The sequence below is a fragment of the Pongo abelii genome, chromosome 5 (assembly GCF_028885655.2).
Source record: "Pongo abelii isolate AG06213 chromosome 5, NHGRI_mPonAbe1-v2.0_pri, whole genome shotgun sequence".
In the NCBI taxonomy this organism is placed as follows: domain Eukaryota; kingdom Metazoa; phylum Chordata; class Mammalia; order Primates; family Hominidae; genus Pongo; species Pongo abelii.
The window spans coordinates 20,776,959-20,799,014 of NC_071990.2; the positions used below are offsets into that span (position 1 = coordinate 20,776,959).

The 22,056-nt window shown below is 36.2% G+C and overlaps 1 protein-coding gene across 5 annotated transcripts in view; it reads left to right on the top strand.

Annotated features, from left to right (window-relative positions):
* CDKAL1 (CDK5 regulatory subunit associated protein 1 like 1) overlaps positions 1-22,056 on the top strand; it is a 715,037-nt gene that overhangs the window by 240,157 nt on the left and 452,824 nt on the right. For all 5 annotated transcript variants that reach the window (XM_054557269.2, XM_024248919.2, XM_054557271.1 and 2 more), the window contains one exon: positions 1,932-1,980. In XM_054557269.2, coding sequence (XP_054413244.1) covers positions 1,932-1,980 — 49 coding nt within the window. The remainder of the gene's footprint in view (positions 1-1,931; positions 1,981-22,056) is intronic.

Genomic DNA, 22,056 nt, shown 5'->3' on the forward strand with positions numbered 1-22,056 from the left:
CCTTCCTTCCTTCCTTCCTTCCTTCCTTCCTTCCTTCCTTCCTTCCTTCCTTCCTTCCTTCCTTCCTTCCTTCCTTCCTTCCTTCCTTCCTTCCTTCCTTCCTTCCTTCCTTCCTTCCTTCCTTCCTTCCTTCCTTTCCTTCCTTTCCTTCCTTTCCTTCCTTTCCTTCCTTTCCTTCCTTTCCTTCCTTCCTTTCCTTCCTTCCTTTCCTTCCTTCCTTTCCTTCCTTCCTTTCCTTCCTTTCCTTCCTTTCCTTCCTTCCTTTCCTTCCTTCCTTTCCTTCCTTTCCTTACTGTGTTGCCCAGGCTTGAGTGCAGTGGCGTGATCTCAGCTCACTACAACCTCCACCTCCCATGTTCAAGTTATTATCCTGTCTCAGCCTCCTGAGTAGCTGGGACTAAGGCATGCACCACTACACCTGGCTAATTTTTGTATTTTTAATAGAGATAAGGTTTCACCATGTTGGCCAGGCTGGTCTCGAACTCCTGACCTCAAGTGATCTGCCCCCTCCTAGGCCTCCCAAAATGCTGGAATTACAGGCATGAACCACTGTGGCCAGCCAGCCGTTACATTTTTAATAAAGTTTTTAAAATAGTTTCCTCTTGTCTCAGTTGAGTTCATTGCAGCATTGTATTATAATGAAAGAATAGAAATTCTTTCATCAATAGAGGTATGGATGCGTGCATCACATCATGGTACATCCATACAGAGAGATAGTAAGGTGAATGAAACAGACCTATAGACTGACAATATATAGAAAAAACATCAAGGCACAGGTGTATTTTATACATATATATAACCCCCACCAAAGACCCCGGGACCTCACTGTGTTGCCCCAGCTGGTCTTGGTCTATTTTGTATATCTATTTTATATATTTATTTACACACACACACACACACACCCTCTAACATTTGTAAAAAAAAGGTTAAAACTATAGAACAGACCTATATGTAAATGTTTGATGCCAGAAAATGTCATGGTATCTGCTCATCACACTATTATTAGTGGTTTCATCTGAGGAGTGGAAATACAGGATGAAAGATGTTATGATTTCTTTCAACTAACTTCCATTTTATATTCTATTTTGTTTGACTTTTTGGTGATATTTCTTCTGTAATAAAACAACGGTAATTTAAGGACTTTTAAAGAAGAATCAACTTTGACTTATTCTTTTTTTAGCTTTTTGAATCATAATATTACTTTGCTGTTTTCATTTTCCTTTTAAACTCTAGCCATGCTTACTCATTCTCAGTGGGCTTCTCCAATCATAATCCTGTTTAATCATAACCCCAGGAGTCACCCTTGGTTCTCTAGGAAGCATTCCTGCATCACTTGGTCTGATTTTATTACCTTTCCTCTGTGTTCCCATAGGAAAGCTTCCTTAGTCTCTGCTGTATAGAACAGAAGCTGTATTATTTGACTTTGTATTTCATGGACCTGAGTACAGTACCCAGCACATGGTAGAAATTCATTAAAAGGGTTTTGAGTATTAAAATAATAAAGATAGAATTTGGAACAGATCTCCTTAATACTAGCATGTTCTTTTTGTGTAGCTTGTCATTTTATGCCATTTTTTTTTCTTGAAGCTCTGTGTGAGAAGACATGTGTTAATTAAATTTAAGTTTCTGTCTCAGGATATGTTGAGTATATGTTGATAGGCTATCCTAAAACAACTCCAGGCAGTTTATTTAAATGCAATATGATTTCTTCAGTTATCATTGGAGGACAGGAGGGTGATAATTTCATACTTCATTGTAACACAAAATATTAATATAGGATATTTTTTATAGTATCTCCAAATACATTAAAGGAAACCTGCATTGATGTGCTTAGAAAATGTGTAACATTGACTCAAGCATAAGGATAAACACAAATTTTGCTTCTCCGTCTAAATTACTTGTCTAATCTTTTTTTTTTTTTTTTTTCCTAGGTTCAACAGATAGATCGTGTTGTAGAAGTTGTGGAGGAAACAATTAAAGGTAATCATTGAAAGTGAGATAAATAGATGTATATATTTTCTGAACTACATAATAGAAACACCACTCAGTTAACTCTTGCCAGGCATCTTTATAAAAGTTATTGTTTTAGATATAAAACCATAAAATGTTATCCTTGGCTTCATGAATTTGCCAATCTAATATTGGAGGCAGGCACTTTGCTGTATATTTGTTTGGCTTATAAATGAATCAGGCCAAGAGCAATGGCTTACTCCTGTAACCCCAGCAGTGGGGGCTGGGGCTGAGGCTGAGGCTGAGGCTGAGGCTGGAGGATTCCTGAGGCCAGTAGTTTAAGACCAGCCTGGGCAAGATAGTGAAATCCTGGGATCTCTGGGGGAGAAAGTCAGCTGGATGCTGTGGTGTGCACCTGTAGTCCCAGCTACTTAGGAGGTTGAAGCAGGGGGATCACTTGGGTCCAGGAGTTCAAGTCTGCAGTAAGCTATAATCGTGTAACTGCACTCCAGCCTGAGCAACACAGTGACACCCTGTCTTTAAAAAATGAATGAATCAGGTCGTAGTTTTTGTTTTTTTCTTAATATTATTTTATTTTTGTGTAAAATGAATTTAGTTTGAATTTCAAATTGAAAGAATTTAATCAATTTTAAGATAAAGAAATTGGCTGGGCACAGTGGCTCATACCTGTAATCCCAGCACTTTGGGAGACTGAGGTAGTTGGATTGCTTGAGCCCAGGAGTTCGAGACCAGCTTGGGCAACATGGCGAAACCTCATCTCTACAAAAAATAGAAAAATTAGCTGGGTGTGGTGGGGTGCTCATGTAGACCCATCTACTCAGGAGGCTGAGGTGGGAAGATTGCTTGAGCCTGGGAGGTTGAGGCTGCAGTGAATAGTGATTGCACCATTGCACTCCAGCCCAGTTGACAGAGCAAGACCCTATCTCAAAATAAATAAATAAATAATAAGGAATTTTTTATTTGTACATTTTGTTATCAGATAATTAGGTTGTTTAGTAAGTACTTTTAACAGTAATAATTTTGATCTTATTCAAGGTGTAATTTTTATAGTTACACTAAAAATTACACAAAGAAAGTAGAATTAAGCTTTGGTTATTTTGTTAGCCGACACTCACTGACATGGATTCTTATTGAAGTCACTGTGAAATAAACCATCTTCAACTCTGTGGTATAATTTTAAATTTTTAAAGGCTTTTTCCTGTGTTAGATTAGCACAAATGAAAACCAATAATATGATACTGAAACATTAAGTGAATTGAAAGTCTCACTTAAGTACTGTTTTGTTGTAAATGAGAAATTTATATTTTTTAAAAAACCATTTAATCTCCACCTGCCAAACTGGAAATTTTAATGCAGCACTTTTCCTTCTGGGTGGTGTCTACTACTTTCCACATGCTTCTGTTCATTAATTTTGAATCATTGCTTTATCAGAGATGATCACAGAATCAATTTCTAATGAGATTATGAGAATATGAGAATGAGACTATACCTTAATCTTTTTTTATTATTTTTTAATTTTTAAAAATTATTTATTTTATAAATAGAGATGAGATTTTGCCATGTTGCCCAGGCTGGTCTCGAACTCCTGGGCTCAAACGATCCACAAACCTTGGCCTCCAAAAGTGCTGGAATTACAGGCATGAGCTGCCATGCTTGGCCCTTAATCTTCTTTTGGTGTTCCAAAATAAATTGAAATATCAGGATTAAAAATTTATAGCAATGATAATTTGAATGTTTTTACAAACTACTTCAACTCCATCTTGGAGAATCCAGAAGTACTAGCATTTATTGTGTACTTACAGTGTGACAGCCACTATGTTAAACACTTCACCTGGGTTAAGTCATTTAACCTTCATAATAGTACTGTGAAGTGAAGTGGGCATAAATATTTTCCTAATTTTGCAGAGGACAAAGTTGAAACACAGGTGCATACAGCGAGTAAGTGACAGCATTGGGATTTGAATCCAGGCAGTCTGGCTCCAAAGCCTGTATGTTATACTGTGATTTATACGATACTGTTATTTCTTTGCTCTCTCTCAGTTGAGATTCACTACCTTAAATGTTATTTGATTGAGCGTCTTAAGCAGTGATTTAAGATACTTGAGGGCATTGTTGCCTTGTTCCTCCTTTGTCTTAGGTACCAGGTATATACTGGCCACTCAATAATTTTAAAAAAAAATTAATGATGATGAAGAATATAGGAGAAAATCTAAGTGATCTTGGTGTGGCGTGATTGTTTAGATACAACATCAAAAGTATGATTTATGAAAAAAATAGTTGCCCAGTTGGATGTCATTAAGTTGAAAATTTTTTGCTCTATAAAAGACACTGTCAAGAAGATGGGAAAATAAGCCACAGAGTGGGAGAAAATATTTGCAAAATACACATATGATAAAGGGCTATTATCCAAAATATATGAAGACCTCTTAAAACTCAATAATAAGAAAAGGAACAACCCAGTTAAAAAATGGGCAAAAGACCTGAACAGACAATTTACCAAAGAAGATATGCAAATGTCAAATTAGCATGTAAAAAGATGTTTGACATCATATGTCTGTCATTAGTGAATTACAAATTAAAGTAGCAATGCAATATAGTGGTATGTTAAAACTATATACCTGGTACGATGGTCAAAATCCAAAACATTGACAACACCAAATTCTGGCAAGGATATGGAGCAACAGGAACTCTCATTTATTGCTGGTGGTAATGCAAAATGGTACAGGTACTTTGAAAGACAGTTTGGCAGTTTCTTAAAACTAAACACAGTCTTACATCATCCAGCAGGAGTGCTACTTGATATTTATCCAAATGAGTTGAAAAGTTATGTCTATACAAAAACCTGTACACAGTGTTTATAGTGGCTTTATTCATAATTACTAAAACTTAGAAGCAAAAAAATGGCCCTTTAGTAAGTGAATAGATAAAGAAACCGTGGTACATGCAGACAATGGAATATTATTTGACACTAAAAGAAATGAGCTAAAAAAGCCATGAAAAGACATAGAGGGACTTTAAATGCATACTATGATGTTAAAGACATCAATCTGTAAGGCTGCATACTCTGTAAGTCCAACTAATTGGACATTGTGGAAAAGGTGAAATACTGAAGGAGTAAACGGATCAGTTGGTGCCAGTGATTAGAGAGTAGGGAGGGATGTGTAGGCAGAAAACAGAAGATATTTATGACAGTAATTCTATTCTGTATGATGCTGTAATGGTGGACAGTTGTCATTATACATTTGTTCAGATCCTTAGAATGAACAACACCAAGAGTGAACCCTAATGTAAACTGTGGACTCTTGATGAAAATGATGTGTCAGTGTAGGTTCATTGATTGTAACAAACGTACCACTCTGGTGTAGGATGTTGATAGTTGGAGAGGCTGTGTGTGAAGTGGGGGCAGTGATGTATAGAAACTCTGTATTTCTGCTGAGTTTTTCTTTAAATCTGAAACTACTCTAAAAAATAAAATCTATTTTAGGAAATTAATGGTAGTTAACAGTGTGCTCAGGAGTTTGCCAAATGGCTTGGAGAGATAAAATTTCTATGGGAAATCATACAAGACCTGTTACTCCCAGGCTGAGTTAATCATGGATAGCTTCTTACTGATGAGCGTGGACTTGAGTGGATTTACTGGAGAGATTGTGTTTGCATTTAGCTATGAAAGTGAGTTGAAGATGAAGTTGAAGGGGATATTCATTGGCAGGTTTGATTAGAGGATGGGAAGTTTGATAATTAAGTCTTCATAATGCAACAGGAGAATTTTTTAGGTGGAAGGAATAATTTTGATAGCTTTCCTTAGTTTGCATATCAGGAAGCTGAGCTGTGAAGGAGTTACATGATGTTTTTGAGATCTCTTAGTTAATAGAGAACTGTGCCTGTCAGTCAACTTCTGTTCTTCACTTTCTATTTCTACTGCCAGTACTTCATTCAGACAGCATATGTCACTGAAATAATGTGGTTTTTACAGCAGTTAGCCAGTTGTTGGTTGTCTTTCAGCAAGTTATTTTTCTGAGGCTTAGTTTTCTCAGCTTAAAACGGGCAGGATTAAATGGATAAGACTTTTGAGGTACACAGAACATATTAAGGCATTAGTTCATGTTAATGCTTACCTCTTACTTCCTCCTTAATATAAGAACTGCTGGAATAATCTAACTGATCTTTGCCATCAGTGACTCTCCTTTCAATCTGACTGCATATCCTGCTACCATTAACCTGGGATTATTTTACTTTCCTGTATGTATACTCTCACTGGTGCCTCTTACCCACCAAATTAATTTGGGACTTTCTACCATTTTCACTTCTTTTGTCCATGAATGCTATACATTATACCCTTTGCTCCAGCCAACTGTGCTGCTTGATGTTTCTTATATATTTTTTCACTGTGCTTTACATTTACTTTATGGTCCTCCACAGAAGTGGATATCTTCTGTTTGTCCTTCCAGATCTATTCTCCATCTTGATCTGTGTCCGTGGAGGCTGACCTATATGGATTGAATCAGTAAGATTCTTGCCATCTTATGTCCAGTTGGATTTAGCCAATTGGAGGATGTGACAAGAAAGCAAGCTAAGAGTATCCATTCCCGTCTCTCCCTCCCTCCCTGCCTATTTTGGGTTGGTTGCTTTCCTTACCCTAAGGTCACAGCTCTTGTCTGGTGACCCTCCCTGTTTATCTTTCTCCAGGTTTCTGCAGCTCTTCTCTTCTGTGCCTCTGGGATGGAAACAGCACCCCATTGTTGCTAGCCTCAGAGTACCACATTGTCTGTTGGTTTTCCTAACCCTGCCCAGATTTTAATAAATCGTTCCTTTATGAAAATCTTTTTAGTTATGCAGTGAGCCATCTGCTTTGCTGGTACCCTGATAGATAAGAAGTTAGCTGTGGAGAAGCAAGGCTCTGCCCAGAAGGGCCAGATGGAATACCGCCTGACAAGAGGATTTTGCTATAACCCTCTTGTTTCCACATTTGATCCCTGTTGGGCTCTCTTCATATCTCATCTTTGAAGGGGCTTTAGACATACAGCCTCTGTCACAGCCTGTTTGCATTCTTCTTATTGCTGCTTATGTTACACCAAGTAGTATTTTAAAAACTGTTCTAATAAGGTACATTGATACTAAAAGCATTTAACTCTATTGTAATTAACATAAAACCATAAAAGCTTGTTTTCATTTATCTGTCTTGATTGTATCAAAATGGCAAATTCTTGATAAGTTATTCCGAAATGGATCTTCATCATGTTAATAGCGACAAGAAAACTCCATTCATTTGTGGTTTTGGCTTCAGGATGTATGAAATTATAATGAATTTAGGATTTTTTCTTGTATCACTTTGATAATTTTATAAGGTGTGGAACTGAATGTAAGGAAAGAAATACAGTGTCTAGTGGATCCACATTCATTTCTGTCTTTTAAAAATATTCATACATACCTTAGTCTTGGCTCATATGGTCATTAAAAACTTTTTTTTGTATGAAAACTATGAAAGCAATATAAATCTGCATTTCTTCCAAAAAGAGTATGTGAAATCTTCTAAACAAAATATCATTAAAAATAATCTTATCTTTGTGGAAAGATAGTCTAATTGGATATCTTATGACAAATTATTGCAAATAAATTTTACCTATCAACATTAGAAAAATGTTTGTACCATTAAGTCGTGTTTCTTCACCAGTCAACCTCTGTTGAGATCCCCATTGTAATTAATGTTTGCTGGTATTTCTTTCAGTTAGATTCCAAATGCCTCAAGTGGTGGTAATTTAGGGTTTTCCCAATGTGGTATATAATTTGCAAGTTTCACTGATTTTCTGTTTTTTCCTAAGTTCTCAGCAATTGATGCCATCTTGCACTAGACTGACCTAAATTCCCAGAGTACGTCACCAAGCAGCTTTCTTATTTAAGACATTGCTACTAATCTTCACTCTGTAAGGTTTTGTACTTTGCATGTGGTACTTATTTAGAACATAAACTGTTCATAAGTTGAGACTGGGAAACAGTACTGTATCAAGTGTGGTTTGATCAGTGTGAGTGACTGAATAACCACCTTACAGAGCTCAATGCAGACTTACTTGAGGATGTTTTCCAAACTCAATGAGTAAGTGATTGAGCTTAGACATGTAGCATGGTATGTCTGGGAGGGTATTGGACCACAAAAGCACATCTGCTTTTTCAATAGTTGCATTTCAATAAAATAATTTTTATTGATTTTTAATATGCGTTTTGAAAGAACACTTGCATGCATCCTCTCATTATATTTAATCTCTGATACAGTTAGTATAGTCTGAATGTAGTGGGAAAAAGTCTGTGGATTGCCTTACATATTAGGAATACTTTCCAGTCTCATTGGTGTAAGTAAATACATGATAACTTCTACCTTCTAGTAAGTAAAGGAGCCAGGGATTTATTACTTTATTTAGTTTTTTTCAGTGAGCCTGTTCGTTTTAAGTTTGTGAATATAGTAAAGTTAACTTTACTATTTGATTACAGTTTGGTAACTTGCATTTCCAATTGTAAAGGTAATGGTTACATTCTTAAATGCAGTCAGTTTATCTGTTTTGCTATCCTCTTTTCTTTATATCTCCTTTAGTTTCCCCACGTTAACAATAGGATTCTAGCTTTACTTATTTGTATTCTGTACATGTACATACGTTATTTCTAGGATGAACTCCTTGTTATTCATTCTCTGTCTCTTAGATAGCATTTTTCAAACCATAACATTTTCTTAAAAATAAGAGTAGGCTAATTTCTTTATGGCCCCAAACAAAAACATTCTATGATAAGACTTGTAGCTGATTTTTTACATCACTTCATTCTATACCTTGGTTTAGAATAATAACAGAAAGGACTTTGTAAGAGAAACCAGCATGTGTTGTCTTGTCTGTATTTCTGTAACTTTATAACTGTATTGGCCAAATTATCAGTCCTGTTTTTAGCTACATGCATACAGAGCAGCAGCAGTGTTTATCTACTACAAAATATGTAATAGATGCTCTAGAAAAAGTCTTCTTTAAACATTGTAAATGGTCAAGTTCACCGGGTTTTTTTAAATGAAGATAGTAAGTAACTTTATATTTATCAAGTATTTTTAGCCATTAAGGCTTTTAGAACACAAATGAATGCCTAAATGAATCCCCCAAGTGGATTCTGCTGCTTTTGGTGGCTTCAGAATGGTCTTATATGCTTTTTGTTCATCTTAAATTTAATTATACAGCTTTAGCGTATTTATCGCTTATATTTCCTTTTCTGCTCAAAGATGCATTTTTTTAAAATTATTTGAAGCCACCTTTCATCATTAATGGAGTTTATTTATATGAGGACTTGGGTATTTCTCTAACTTTTGATTTCTTAATTCTGGGGTTTTGGTGGGGTGAGCTGGTGCATAGTGTTGAATAGTTCAAGTTGATAATCATATTGTAGTTTTCACATAATACACTGTTACAGTGGTTTACTAGATTTGATTGCCGTAAGCAAGGAAAGGAAATTACTTTAGGCTTGAACCTCACAGGCTTCCCATGACCCAACCCTTCTGCTAGTAGTTCCACTGACCTGTCCAGTATAGTATCCCCATCTTTCCTTGTTTAACTGTTAACAAGGACTTGCCTACTCTTAAATTACACTTACACATTATCTCTTGTGAATCCTGGTAGTGTTTTGGCAGATTTCGTGAAGGTGAGACTACAAGTATTGTCAAATCTCTAAAAATGTATTATCATTTAGACTTTTGTGAAACTGTTAACATGCGCAAATATATGTTTGAACATCCTTGCTTTTACATGTGTATTTTAATCATTTTTATTTCTGGTACTTAATATTTTCAGATATGGCAATTTCTGATTCCCAGTGTTCTTGTTTCTCAACCATATTAATTTTTCTTAATACATAAATAAATAAATAATATAAAGCATCAATCCCAGAAAGAATTTGTATTATACCTAAATGTTATAGTATGTACTCCAGTAGGAGTTATTTAGTGAAAAAAAAAAAACCACCAAGTAGATCAATTAATCATATTTTGAGGCTTCCATACAAAATATTCACTTAATGTATATATTTTAAGAGTTTTAATATACTTTAAAAGACAAAAATAACATTTTTTCATTTTGTATTCTTCCTTTATTATAACTAACTTTTAAGAGAATTGGCAGTTGCTACACTGCCTTTATACACTGCACACGTATCATGTGCTTTATATACGTGACTGGAGAGATTTTATTCTTCATTAGAGAATGCACTATTTTTGATTAGTAAAATATAGTGTGAATAGATGAGACTGTAAAGTTAGAGAAAAAAATAAATACCAGCAGCTTCATTGCGTTTTTCAAATGTGGGATAAAGTTGTAGGTTAATTGTGGTATTTTCTGTTTTGCTTTGATTATTCTCAGCACAATAGTAAATTGTATTGTATTGGTAATTCTTCTTTAGTACTTTATAGCTGATTTCCCTAAAATTAGAAATATAAAATAGAGACCAGGTCATGTTAGAAATACAGTATCTAAAGCTTTGATAGGACATAGAAATTATCATCTTCAATTTTTTTTTTAAAAACAAAGGTTTTATTGTTAGGAAAATAATTTATTATGTCCCAGTCAAGTGAAAACTGGTACCACAAAGTAAAATGATGGCTCAGATGTAGGTAGAAAAGAAATTTAAATCTGACTTTCTCTTTTTCTTGAAAAATTTTATTTGATAATTGGAATAATGAACTCAATTAGGTGTGATAAACTTTTCTTTAGTGATGTTATGGATCTTTTCTTAGAAAACCTAATATTGATAATAATTGGTACAGGATTATTCCAATAATGTTTAATCAATTTGAACATTTATTTCTAATATTTGGTGATTGGCACATTTTTTCTTTTAGAAGTTCATTCTGTAACACATTATGAAGTATACAGCAGAGATGTAGCAATTACTTTGGAGACTGAGAGACTAAATACCAATTTTGCTTATTAATTTGAGGGAGAGAACTCACTTGGAGACTCTTCAGTTAGGATATCAACCCTGGATATCTGGATATTTTAAAGAAGTTTATTTCAGTGCTACCATTTTATAACAAAGTATGCATTGTATTGAGTAATAAAGAAATAGTAATTAAAATGTCCTTATAAAGGATGCTTTCTAACATTAAATCTTTATTGTAATTCTGAAAATTAAAGTGCACCATTTCTTGAAGCTGTGCTGAAAAGTCAGCTGCTGTGTTGGGTGCTGTTGGGTGCTGCTGTGAGAGGTGAGAGTCCTTGATTGAGACTATGAAGAGCTGTGTGCAAATGCCTGTTTGTACTACTAACAATGCCATCTTTAACAGCCCATACAACCTCATTGGTTCTCAGTTTCCTGAGTTGCAAATTGTATCACATGGAAGGTCACTTCCACTCTGAAATTCTTGAAGTGCATGCGTCTGTAATATCAAATTGAGTTTCAGAGTCTGTCATTAGAATAGTTTTTGGCATTTTAGATGGTGATCTCTAGCAGAAGTTAATAGAATGTGACTAGCCTTTATCTCGCACCCCGATTTCTATATGCCAGGTTTTACTTTTTCTTTCCCTGTGCCTTCCTTCTTACAAAATGAAGCTGAAGACGTTTGTGGCAGAGGTACCATGCATTTTTGTTTCGTGTACCTCTATATTTTCTAGTGAAGAGGGTCTTTAGTAGTGCCGAGTTCTTGGACTCTTTTGCTCTTCCTCCATTCAGTTGTAATGCAGTTCTGGGCAGTGACGGGGAGCATGCTTCCCAGTGTTGCTCAAAAACATTGTGCCTCTTTGAAGGAGCTTTCATTTCTACCCAGGAGCATGTTTATTTTCAGGACTTCGAGAGAGGTAGTTTTAGTCTTGGTAACTTGGTTTGCTGAGGGAAAAAGTGATTTGAGGGGATTTAATGTACGTAACATTACCTAGAGCAGTGATTCTCAAGAATGTTTGCTAGGAGAGGGATGGTGGCTGAGAGGACCCATGACCTGAGAGGGGAGATGGCAGACTGCTTAATCCAGACTACTGGGAAACTGGGAGCTGGGGAGTTGGCCCTGCAGCCACTCACCTAGATTCATTGCCATGGTAAGCCACTGTTCTAGACAGGTAAGGATCATATCACTCAGGCGTCCTGAGGTGGAAAAACAGCCTTGGCTCTCTGACATGGCCCTGAGCACACGTGCTTATACTCACCCAGGACCATGGACGGTTCCAGGTTCATTACCTATGCCTTTTTCCCCTAACTCACACCCGGGAAAGTACATCAAAATGCAAATGAGTGACTTCACAGGGGTGACCCTTTAATCTACTTTAATTTATATATTTAAGATGTCATTCACAAACTTGTTTTCATCTTTTTTTTTTTTTTTTTCAAGACAGAGTCTTGCTCCGTCGCCCAGGCTGGAGTGCAGTGGTGCGATCTTGGCTCACTGCAGCCTCCACCTCCCAGGTTCAAGCGATTCTTGTGCCTCAGCCTCCTAAGTAGCTGGGATTACAGACATGCACCACTATGTTTGGCTAATTTTTGTATTGTTAGTAGAGAAGGAGTTTCACCATGTTGGCTAGGCTGGCCTCGAACTCCTTGCCTCATGTGATCTCCCCCGCCTTGTCCCAAAGTGCTAGGACTACAGGTGTTGATCATCATTATCAATGCAATTATTTGTGACCTATTTCCTAGCCCTCCAGAGCTTTTAAAAGAAATGGGATCTGACTTTAACTTCTAGTGTTTGAAAGTTTTAAAAAGTCCCTTGCCATCTTGCTTTTGAGAAACGTCATTAGCGCTGTATGTTTTGATAGGAGTACAGTTGTTTAATTATGGTAGTAACTGTAATTAACTTCTGTCTAGCTCTTTGTGGCTTACCCTTTTCATATACATTAATTCATTTCTACTCCACAGGAAGCCTGGCATTACTGATTATGCAGCCAAGCAGCAGTGTACTATAATTTAAAACCTAGTCCCCTTGTTCCACATACCCTCCTTTCTGTTCTGTGAAGCTGTTAATATTGAACAGACGGAAATGAGAAAGTGAGGCCCATTTATTATTTTCTTTTCTGATACCTGTTGTTTAAGATCACTGCTCACTTTTTTTCCATGTTCCCTTTAGATCTTCTCTTATATATTTTGTTCCTTCATGTGTCTTGTTTCCTCTTTGATCTTTTTAAACTCTTTTTTTTTCTCTTTTATTTGCTGTTTTATTTTGTGCCAACATAAAACATTCTTTTGTAAGGAGTTAATAAAGATACGCTTAATTTTTTAAAGAAAATTCTGAGTAGACTGTTTGAGTCATACCATGCTATAAAAGGTGCTTAAATTGGAAAATGAGTGAGTGAACGTATTCCCTAACTGTAAGCAACCGATAAAAAAGCCAGCCAAAAAAAAGCAAATGAAAAGATTCTATAGAGAAAATTCTTGTGTATGTGTTGTAAGAATAAGTTTTGAAAGTTTTAATGTAAAACACACTTTGTATATAGAGTTTTTACTGTCAAATGGTTAGGTCAAAAAAATCCTGCGATGTTTTTTAAGGATATGTCTTAAATCTTGTATTCTCAATCCTAGTTATGTATTTAGGCCACATGAGTTTTGCAGCTGTAACCAGAAGTATTTTAATGTTCATAACTTTCAATCTTTAACAGTCCATGCCCAACACTGTCATTTTTAAAAATTAAATTTTAAGACAATGTTTGATTAGTCTTTTGACTAGAACTAAGAATCTCAAGCCCACATAATTTCTACTTCATACATTATTTTTAGGAGCATTTTCATTTTTGAAGGCGTGGTCTTTCACCATGGGGCCCCTTCCTGCCAAGTCTTAATAAATCTTTTAAGTGAAATCCAGTTAAAGTGATAGGCTTTTAACTAGCTTGATTTTAAGAAGTGGAAAATCAGTCAAAAGCAGGAATTCTAGGAAAAGGTACTGTGAAATAGATATAATCATGTATATAATTTGTGTCCTGCTTGCTCTGCCTCCCAGACTTCAGTGTCACCTCTCCCTGAAGCCTTCCCTGATTTTCCCTGGGAGAGTTGACCACTCCCTTGTGGTGTCTCTCTGTACTTAGAAACATCTGTCAGATCATCTCTGACACGTCCTTCCACTTATTTGTTCAACAGTCTGCCTTCCTCGAGACCTTAAGTCCCTTTAAGGCAGAAGTCAAAGTAGTGGCTCAAGATAGAGAAGGTTTTAAATATTAAAAAGTAACATTTCATACATGCTTCGTTTTCTAAGCTCATCTATGGTATTATGGAACTTTTGTTTCAGTTATGCATGTACATTAATACAGTGACTTACAATATAAAATGTACATCCTCTTTGTTTTAACTACATTTTTAAACTTATTTCACTCTTGCCATTTCTATAGAAAGGCAGTGATAACACTTATCTCAACGGGTTGAGGACTAAGAGAGTGAATTTGAAGCAAAGTGAGCTCCAGGGGCCTCCTCTCATTTAGATTGTATTTATGCTGCCTACAGTACAAGATTATTCAGTTCTTGATTGGAAGTGAAATGAAGGTCAGCAAGGTCAGAGAGGCATTTTTTAAGATACATATATGGGAAAATTCCCCAGCCTTTACTGCTTCTCATCTCTTCTGTCACACTTTATGGTGGCTTGAGTTGAATTAGCATGAGGAGACTTGACATTTTCATTTGTGATTGAAAGTCAGTACAACATTGTTTGGATGTTTGTCCCTTCTAAACCTCATTCTGAAATGTGATCCTCGCTGTTGGAAGTGGGGCCTGGTGGGAGGTATTTGGGTCATTGGGGGCGGTTCCCTCATGAATGGCTTGGTGCTGTACTACTGTCCCAGAGGGAATTCTCACATGAGTTGGTTGTTTAAAAGTGTGTGTTATCTCTCCCCTTCGCATCTTTTCTTGTTCCTACTCTCCCCGCGTGACAGGTGGGCACCCCCTTTGCCTTCTGCCATGATTGGAGGCTTCCTGAAGCCTCACTAGAAGCTGAGCAGATGCTGTTACCATGCTTCCGGTACAGCCTGCAGAACCGTGAGCCAATTAAACCTCTTTATACATTACACAGCCTCAGGTATTCCTTTATAGCAGTGCATAAAATGGCCTAATTCAGTGGGACTCTGAGCTTCAAGTTTAAAAGTTAACTGTGGCTTACAAGTTCCTTATGTCTTGTACGTTTTATTGTTCTCATTTTCCAGCAGCTTGAGTGCCATCTTTTGTAAGGTCTGCTTTGCTTTCATCACTGGCTACAGTATCTTCGGGCATACAGGTTTGAGCATGAGAAATCATTATGTTCTGTATTGTTGCTGTGGTTGCTTTACATACAGAAACAGAAGCGCTCATAGCTTTATTGCTGTAAATATCAAAGGCTTGGAGCCATTTAATAAATTTAGAATTCAGGAGAGTCTGTTGTAGCAAGACAGCTAATGATCTGAAGAGTTCTACTAGGGGTCAATACTAACGTTGAGTTATTGACTTGGGACTGCTTTGACTTTTAACTGTTTTGATGTACATTTGATTTGGATTCTGAAAAAATAAATTGACACCACGTAAGGCTACTCCCACTGTCATAAAAGACATATCTGCTTGCAAAAGATATAGTAATTAAAACATAAAATTAAATACTTACTGTAATTTGCCCCAGAAGGTATCTCCATTCGAGTAAAAGGACATTTTGCTTATGCAGATTACTTTGTTATACGTATCCTTTGTTTAATGTAACTTAATTATTAGTTATACCATTGATAATGTCCAAATGGGAGAAAAAAATTGCCTAAGAACATTCCATTCCAATAAATGTTTTCATCTTTCCATGTTCTCTTCCATAATTCTTGTCCATACATAAATTTTACATTGTTAAGATTATAGAGTAGGTACTTATTTGTACAACAGGAGTTTTGATATTAAACAATTCTCAGATTTCTAGGGATTTAAACTGTGTACTGTGATCTTACCTTAGCCTCCTCCCCAGTCCACCAGATAAGGTGTTGGAATCTTCATGCTTTGTTAAACTCTGGAAATGCACCTTGGTAACATCAGTACCTTAGTGGGCTCTCTACTTATACGCTGGTTTATACTTTGAGTTCTGTCTTTTTGGACAGTCTTTTCTCATTTTAATATCTTTTTCTAGGTGTCATTGCTCTCACTAACAAACTCTTCATACTTGCTGAAAAAGGAAATTATTTAATCTCAGTAACAAACAGAGCTTGAGTTGTAAAGATTCTGTGTTTTTTAATTAATTCTACCATTTTGTTTTCCAATCTAGACTTGTGGCCAAGCTGCTGCTTCCATTTAACCCAGTTTCCATGTTTTATATTCTTTTCTTCTTTTAAGATGAAATATTTCAAAGGAGTGTCACACTTTAGTGTGAATACCTACCTTTTTTTCTTCTAAGAAGTACCTGTGTATGAGGAATGATATTGAATGGAGTAGAGACAAACTTTGACTATACTTTTGTTGTTCTTTGTAATTGAGTACTTAAAATGCCTGTTAAGGACACTTTAAGTGGTAACTATGAACATTTTGTAGAAAAACAGATTAAATTGGGCACTTTTGTATAATATTCTTAAATAAAATTCAAATTGATGTGATCAAATTTAAGTGAGAATTGATATGTACAGTACATTTATTTACTTATTTATTTTTTATTTTTATTTTTTTTGAGATGGAGTCTCGCTCTGTCACCCAGGCTGGAGTGCAGTGGCGCGATCTCGGCTCACTGCAAGCTCCGCCTTCTGGGTTCACGCCATTCTCCTGCCTCAGCCTCATGAGTAGCTGGGACTACAGGTGCCTGCCACCACGCCCAGCTAATTTTTTGTATTTTTAGTAGAGATGGGGTTTCACCGTGTTAGCCAGGATGGTCTTGATCTTCTGACCTCATGATCTGCCCTCCTCGGCCTCCCAAAGTGCTGGGATTACAGGCGTGAGCTGCCGCACCTGGCCCATTTATTCATTTTTTAAAAAACTTTTTTGCTTGAATTTTCTGCCAGCCTTCTGCCCTCTGCCCTCATCATCGTGTTGGATTGCTTCACTAGGAATATTTCCAGCAGGCTGACCCAGAGCTAGGGTTCAGACAAGTCTTTTCAGTGTGTACTTAATAAAACCAAATTTGTGCAAGGTGAGACCAGTCATCAAGAGATAAAAAATAAAACCAACAAGCCTTGGCATGAGTCCTCTCTGGTGGTAGTGGAGGTGGGTGGTCACATATTAAGAGAACAGTGAATGGCCTTTAAAATTAGATGGAGTGAATGAAGTATTGAAGAAAAGTCGGGCTTTTTATAGAGCCTTTAGAAAAAAGTAAAGGGAAAAAATAAACAATAGGAGTCCAAGTTGCCAGATCATTGGTATTTCTGTAATATGAATGATATTCTAAAGCTCGTATGTGCAACCCACTTTAGAACGTGAGAACCAAACAGAGAAGATTGGTTTGTGTGTAGGAGCATAATTTAGTTAATAGATATATTTTGTAGCTGGTTATGTTTCTATCACTCAATTAATATATGTCTTTATGTTCGGGGAGTTAGTTCTTTTCTATTTGTGAATGACCTTTATGATTGGCTTCCTGATATGCTGACAGGCCGGGCTTTCTAGTATATGTGGGTGGGATGTTTTCCCTCGGTTCTAACACTGTCCAATGCAGGTAGCACCATGAGATTTAGAAAACATTTTTGTTCTTGAAGATCGATAGACAGCATTGAACATTGATTCAACTAGTGTAGCAATTACTGTACAAATAATATACAGTGCCTTGGTTTCTCTTCTCATAAGCATTTCAGTATTATGCATTCAGAAATGTGCACACAGCAGTGAATTGTATCAAAAGCTAGCTTTTTGGTTCAAATTTTTACAATGTATAATAATTTTAGTTGGTAAAATGGTTTAGTAACATTCTTTAATGGATTAGATCAAATGTAAAAACCAGCATGGAATCAGGTTTTGTGGCTGATTTATAAATAACTGCTGAAAACCTCAGGGCTTAAAATTGAATTTGGTTTTAACAGGGTTGAATTGTGTCTGACACTTGTACGTAACAACTCAGAGAGATGTTTATTAAAGAGGGTTAATAAGCCCACTGAGACATATTTGACCATTATTTAGAGGAGGTGAAATGTGAATTTACATTAAAAATGGAAAAGATAAAAGATCTCAGAAATATAACATTTTTGAGTATGTCTCATTCTAAATATATGCCACTCTTCCTTTCTCATCTTTTTATTAAAGTTGCATATCTCTTTTAGTCACTTTACATATTTATCACCATCTCCTCACTGGCCTCATGTCATTATCAGTTGATCTTGTCACACTGAGCGTCATCTCCCCATCTGTTCCTATTAATATTTCCTCCTTTAATTTCTTATTACATGGGATTGAAATGATATAAAAACTCACTCCCTTTTTCTTTTCTATATTGTTTTGCTTTCTTTCTTTTCTCTTTCACTTCACTCAAGCCAAAAGGCTGATTCACAGTAGTCACAAAATAAACCAGTGCTCAGTGAGCAGCCACTCTTTTTCCATCACAGTGCTAGGCCTCAATGGCTAACGAGAAAGGATCAAATAAAGAAGGAATGTGTGAATGTGTAATTATGGTCTTTGCCTCATGGTCCTTTCATAAGTATAGCATGTTCATTTTCAGGACAAATTTGCTCCAAAAATTTGCCTTTTACCTTTCACATCTCAACTCCTTCAGCATGTTTCCCTGGTCCTGAGCCCTTGTTCTCTCTCCTTTTCTTTCCAAAGACTTGCTTCCTTTAAGACATCTCTTTCAGTTTTATTCTTTATTCTCATAAGTTTTAGTTTGTTTTAGATGGCAGCAGTATTGATAACTGCATGTAAAATAGATAGTAAATAGTATTTATATTTACTATATGGTTTATGGATTTAAGGAATTAATTTGAAACAGCAGTTCTGTTTGAAAGAGGATTCTAAATGAAAGGGTATATAACAAATAAAAGTTTTGTTCTGCTACTCATTTTTAAGCAAATAATTGTTTTATTGTTGAAATTCCCTCCTTTCATCTTTGGCCAGATATAACAAGTGACTGTTACATTATTTCCTACTTTGTCTTTAGTGTGCTATAGTTTTCAATTAAAAAAAACCAGACTATTGTTAGGTCTGCTGCTCTTTAATGAATCATTGGATCGGAAAATAACTCATTATATCATCAGGCAGAGATACTTTCCTTTATTTGCATGTAGATAGTGAAGATGAATAATTTATCAAATGTTATTAGTGTAGGCTGCGTATTACTGGAGTCTCAGCAGGATATAATGAAATTTGTCTCATGCAAGTATGAAAATAGCATGCCTTTGCATAGTCATTGTTGAACTCTTGGCATCTCTTGAAGAACTATTATGTTAGCATGCCAGTCTTGCTCACCTCTTCATTAACTGGGCTTTTGATTGGAGAGTTTAACTTATCTTGAAAGTCTGTGGAATCCAACATGCCAAATGCTTGCTTGACTTTAGCATGTTTCTATATCAGAGCATAAATTTTCAGCACGAATAAAGTACTAAATGTTTCTTATTAAAGTGAGTAGTGCAAAGAGGCTATGACTGATGGTTTTATTACTTTTGGTTGTGAAAAGTTGTGCCAGAGATATTTAAGCAATAAAGCTTTCTGAAATGACAGGCGATGAAACATGTATATAACTACTTAGAATCTTAGAGCTGTACTAATTATGTATTTGAACTTATTTTAATGATTGCTTTTTAAAAGTTGCATTTAATATGCTTCTGTCATGATGGCATGAGGAGGTCAACAAACCTTCTTCTCAAAAGCAATGCTAAAGCTGCACAAGCAGTCAAAAGCAAATCATGTCAGTACTCTGGAAATCAACTAAAAGCATTCAACAAACTGAGAAGTGTTTATTCATGAAAAAACTGAACTGTGGATAAAAACAGTGTAAGTCTGTGGTATTTATGCTGGGGCTGCTCCATTTTCCCTCCTCTACTTGGTGGGCAAGGTTGCAACTAGGGCAAAACAGGCCATGAAAGCCAGCAGCTTCTTTGCTGCTCCCGTGACAGCTCAGTGGATTTGGAGAACTGTCAGGTACAGTGGAGATTTTGATGGCAAGCAGTAGGGAAGGTCTGCGGCTCTACTGGACTGAAGTTACTGACCTGTTTGGTGCAAGCAATGGACAGATGGACTAGCCAGGGTTTTAGCAGGGAATTCTGGGAGCTGAGCTAGCGCTATGAGGCTTGTGAAACTCTCCACATACCTTGAGTTAACCAGAAGTTGTTTCTTCTGCACATGCAGCAGAAACTGGAATGGGCTTTGTAAGAAATATTGAAAGTTTGTCAGGCAGAAAAGAAGAGGCACTGAATGATAACTTGGATTCCAAGGAGCAGTGCAAAATGCTAGAAATGGTATTTATATGAGTAAACATATTTTTCACATTTTCATTATTAAAAAAAAACATAGGCCAGGTACAATGACTCATACTTTTAATTCTAGTACTTTGGGAGGCCAAGATGGGAGTATCACCTAATCCCAGGAGTTTGAGACCAGCTTGGGCAACATGGCAAGACCTCATCTCTATAAAAAAAATTTAAAAACACCTATAGTCTCAGCTCCTCAGGAGGCTGAGATGGAAGGATTGCTTGAGTCCAGGAAGTCGAGGCTGCAGTGAGCTGTGACTGTGCCACTGCACTCCGGCCTGGACGACAGAGTGAGACCCTATCTCATAGAAAACAAAACGGAAAAAAAATATACAATTACGTAAAAAGCAATAATTATAGTACCATATTTTTAGCTTTACATGAGTCTCCCCTTAACCATGAAAGATACATTCCAGGATCCCCAGTGGATGCCTGCAACTATGGAGAGTACCAAACCCTGTATGTACCATGTTTTTTCCCATACATACATCCATAACTATGATAAGGTTTCATTCATAAACTAGGCACAGTAAGAGATTGACAACATTAGTGAGGAAATAGAATAATTATTATAATACACTGTAATAAAAGTTATGTGAATGTGGGGTGTCTCTCTCTTCCTGTCTCACAATATCTTGTTATACTGTCCTGTGGGTAACTGAATCCGTGGAAAGCAAATCCACAGATAAGTGGTGCTACTGTATATAACTATATATGTTAATATGTGTGCCAATAGCACAAAAGAGGAAGAAGGAAAATAAATAGCATCAGGACAGTTGAATATTCATATAAAAAAAGAGCTTAGGCCTTCACTGTAAATAAAAATAAACAAAGTGAATTCTAGACATAAATATAAGAACAGAAACAATAAAACATGTAGAAGAAAACACATGAGAAATCTCTGTGCCCTTAATATAGTTAAAGAGTTCTTAGATGTGACAGCAAAAGCATGAGCCATAAAAGAAAAAACTGGATAAATTGAACTTCATTAAATTGAAAAAACATTTGCTTTTCAAGACACACCATTATGAAAGTGAAAATATAAGCCACAGACTGAGAGAAAATATTTATAAATCATATATCTGATAAAGGTCTTATAACAATATTATGTAAATAATTCTTACAACTCAGTAAGACAAATACTCTAATTAAAATACTGGGAAAATACTGGAGTAGACATTTATATTAGTTGGGACCAATGGGTGTATGTATGGAAAGAGACGTAGTGTAAGGAATTGACACATGCAACCATGGAGGCTGAGAAGTCCCAAGATCTACGTTCAGCAAGCTGGAAACCTCAGAGAGCTGATGTGTATGTAGTTCCAGTCTGAGTTCAAAGGCCTAAGAAACAGGAGAGCCAATGGTGTTAAGTTACAGTCCACAGGCTGGCACACTTGAGACCCAAGAAGAGCCAATATTTCAGTGTGAGTCTGAAGGCCAAAATGGACCTGTGTTCTAGCTCGTACAGTCAGTCAGGAGGAGCTCACTTTTAGCCTTTTTTTTTTAATTGAGACTTTTATTTAATTGGATGAGGCTCATCCATACTGGGAAGGCAATTTGCTTCACCCAGTGTACCAATTCAAATGTTATCTCATCTAGAAACACCCTTACAGAGACATTCAGAATAATATCAAAATATCTGTGTACCCTGTGACGCAGTCAAGTTGACATATAAAATTAATCATCATAACATTCTACTGAATAACAAATACGTTTGGCTGATAATCACATGAGAAGGTACTCAACATCATTCCTCACTATGGAAATGCATATTCAAACCACAATT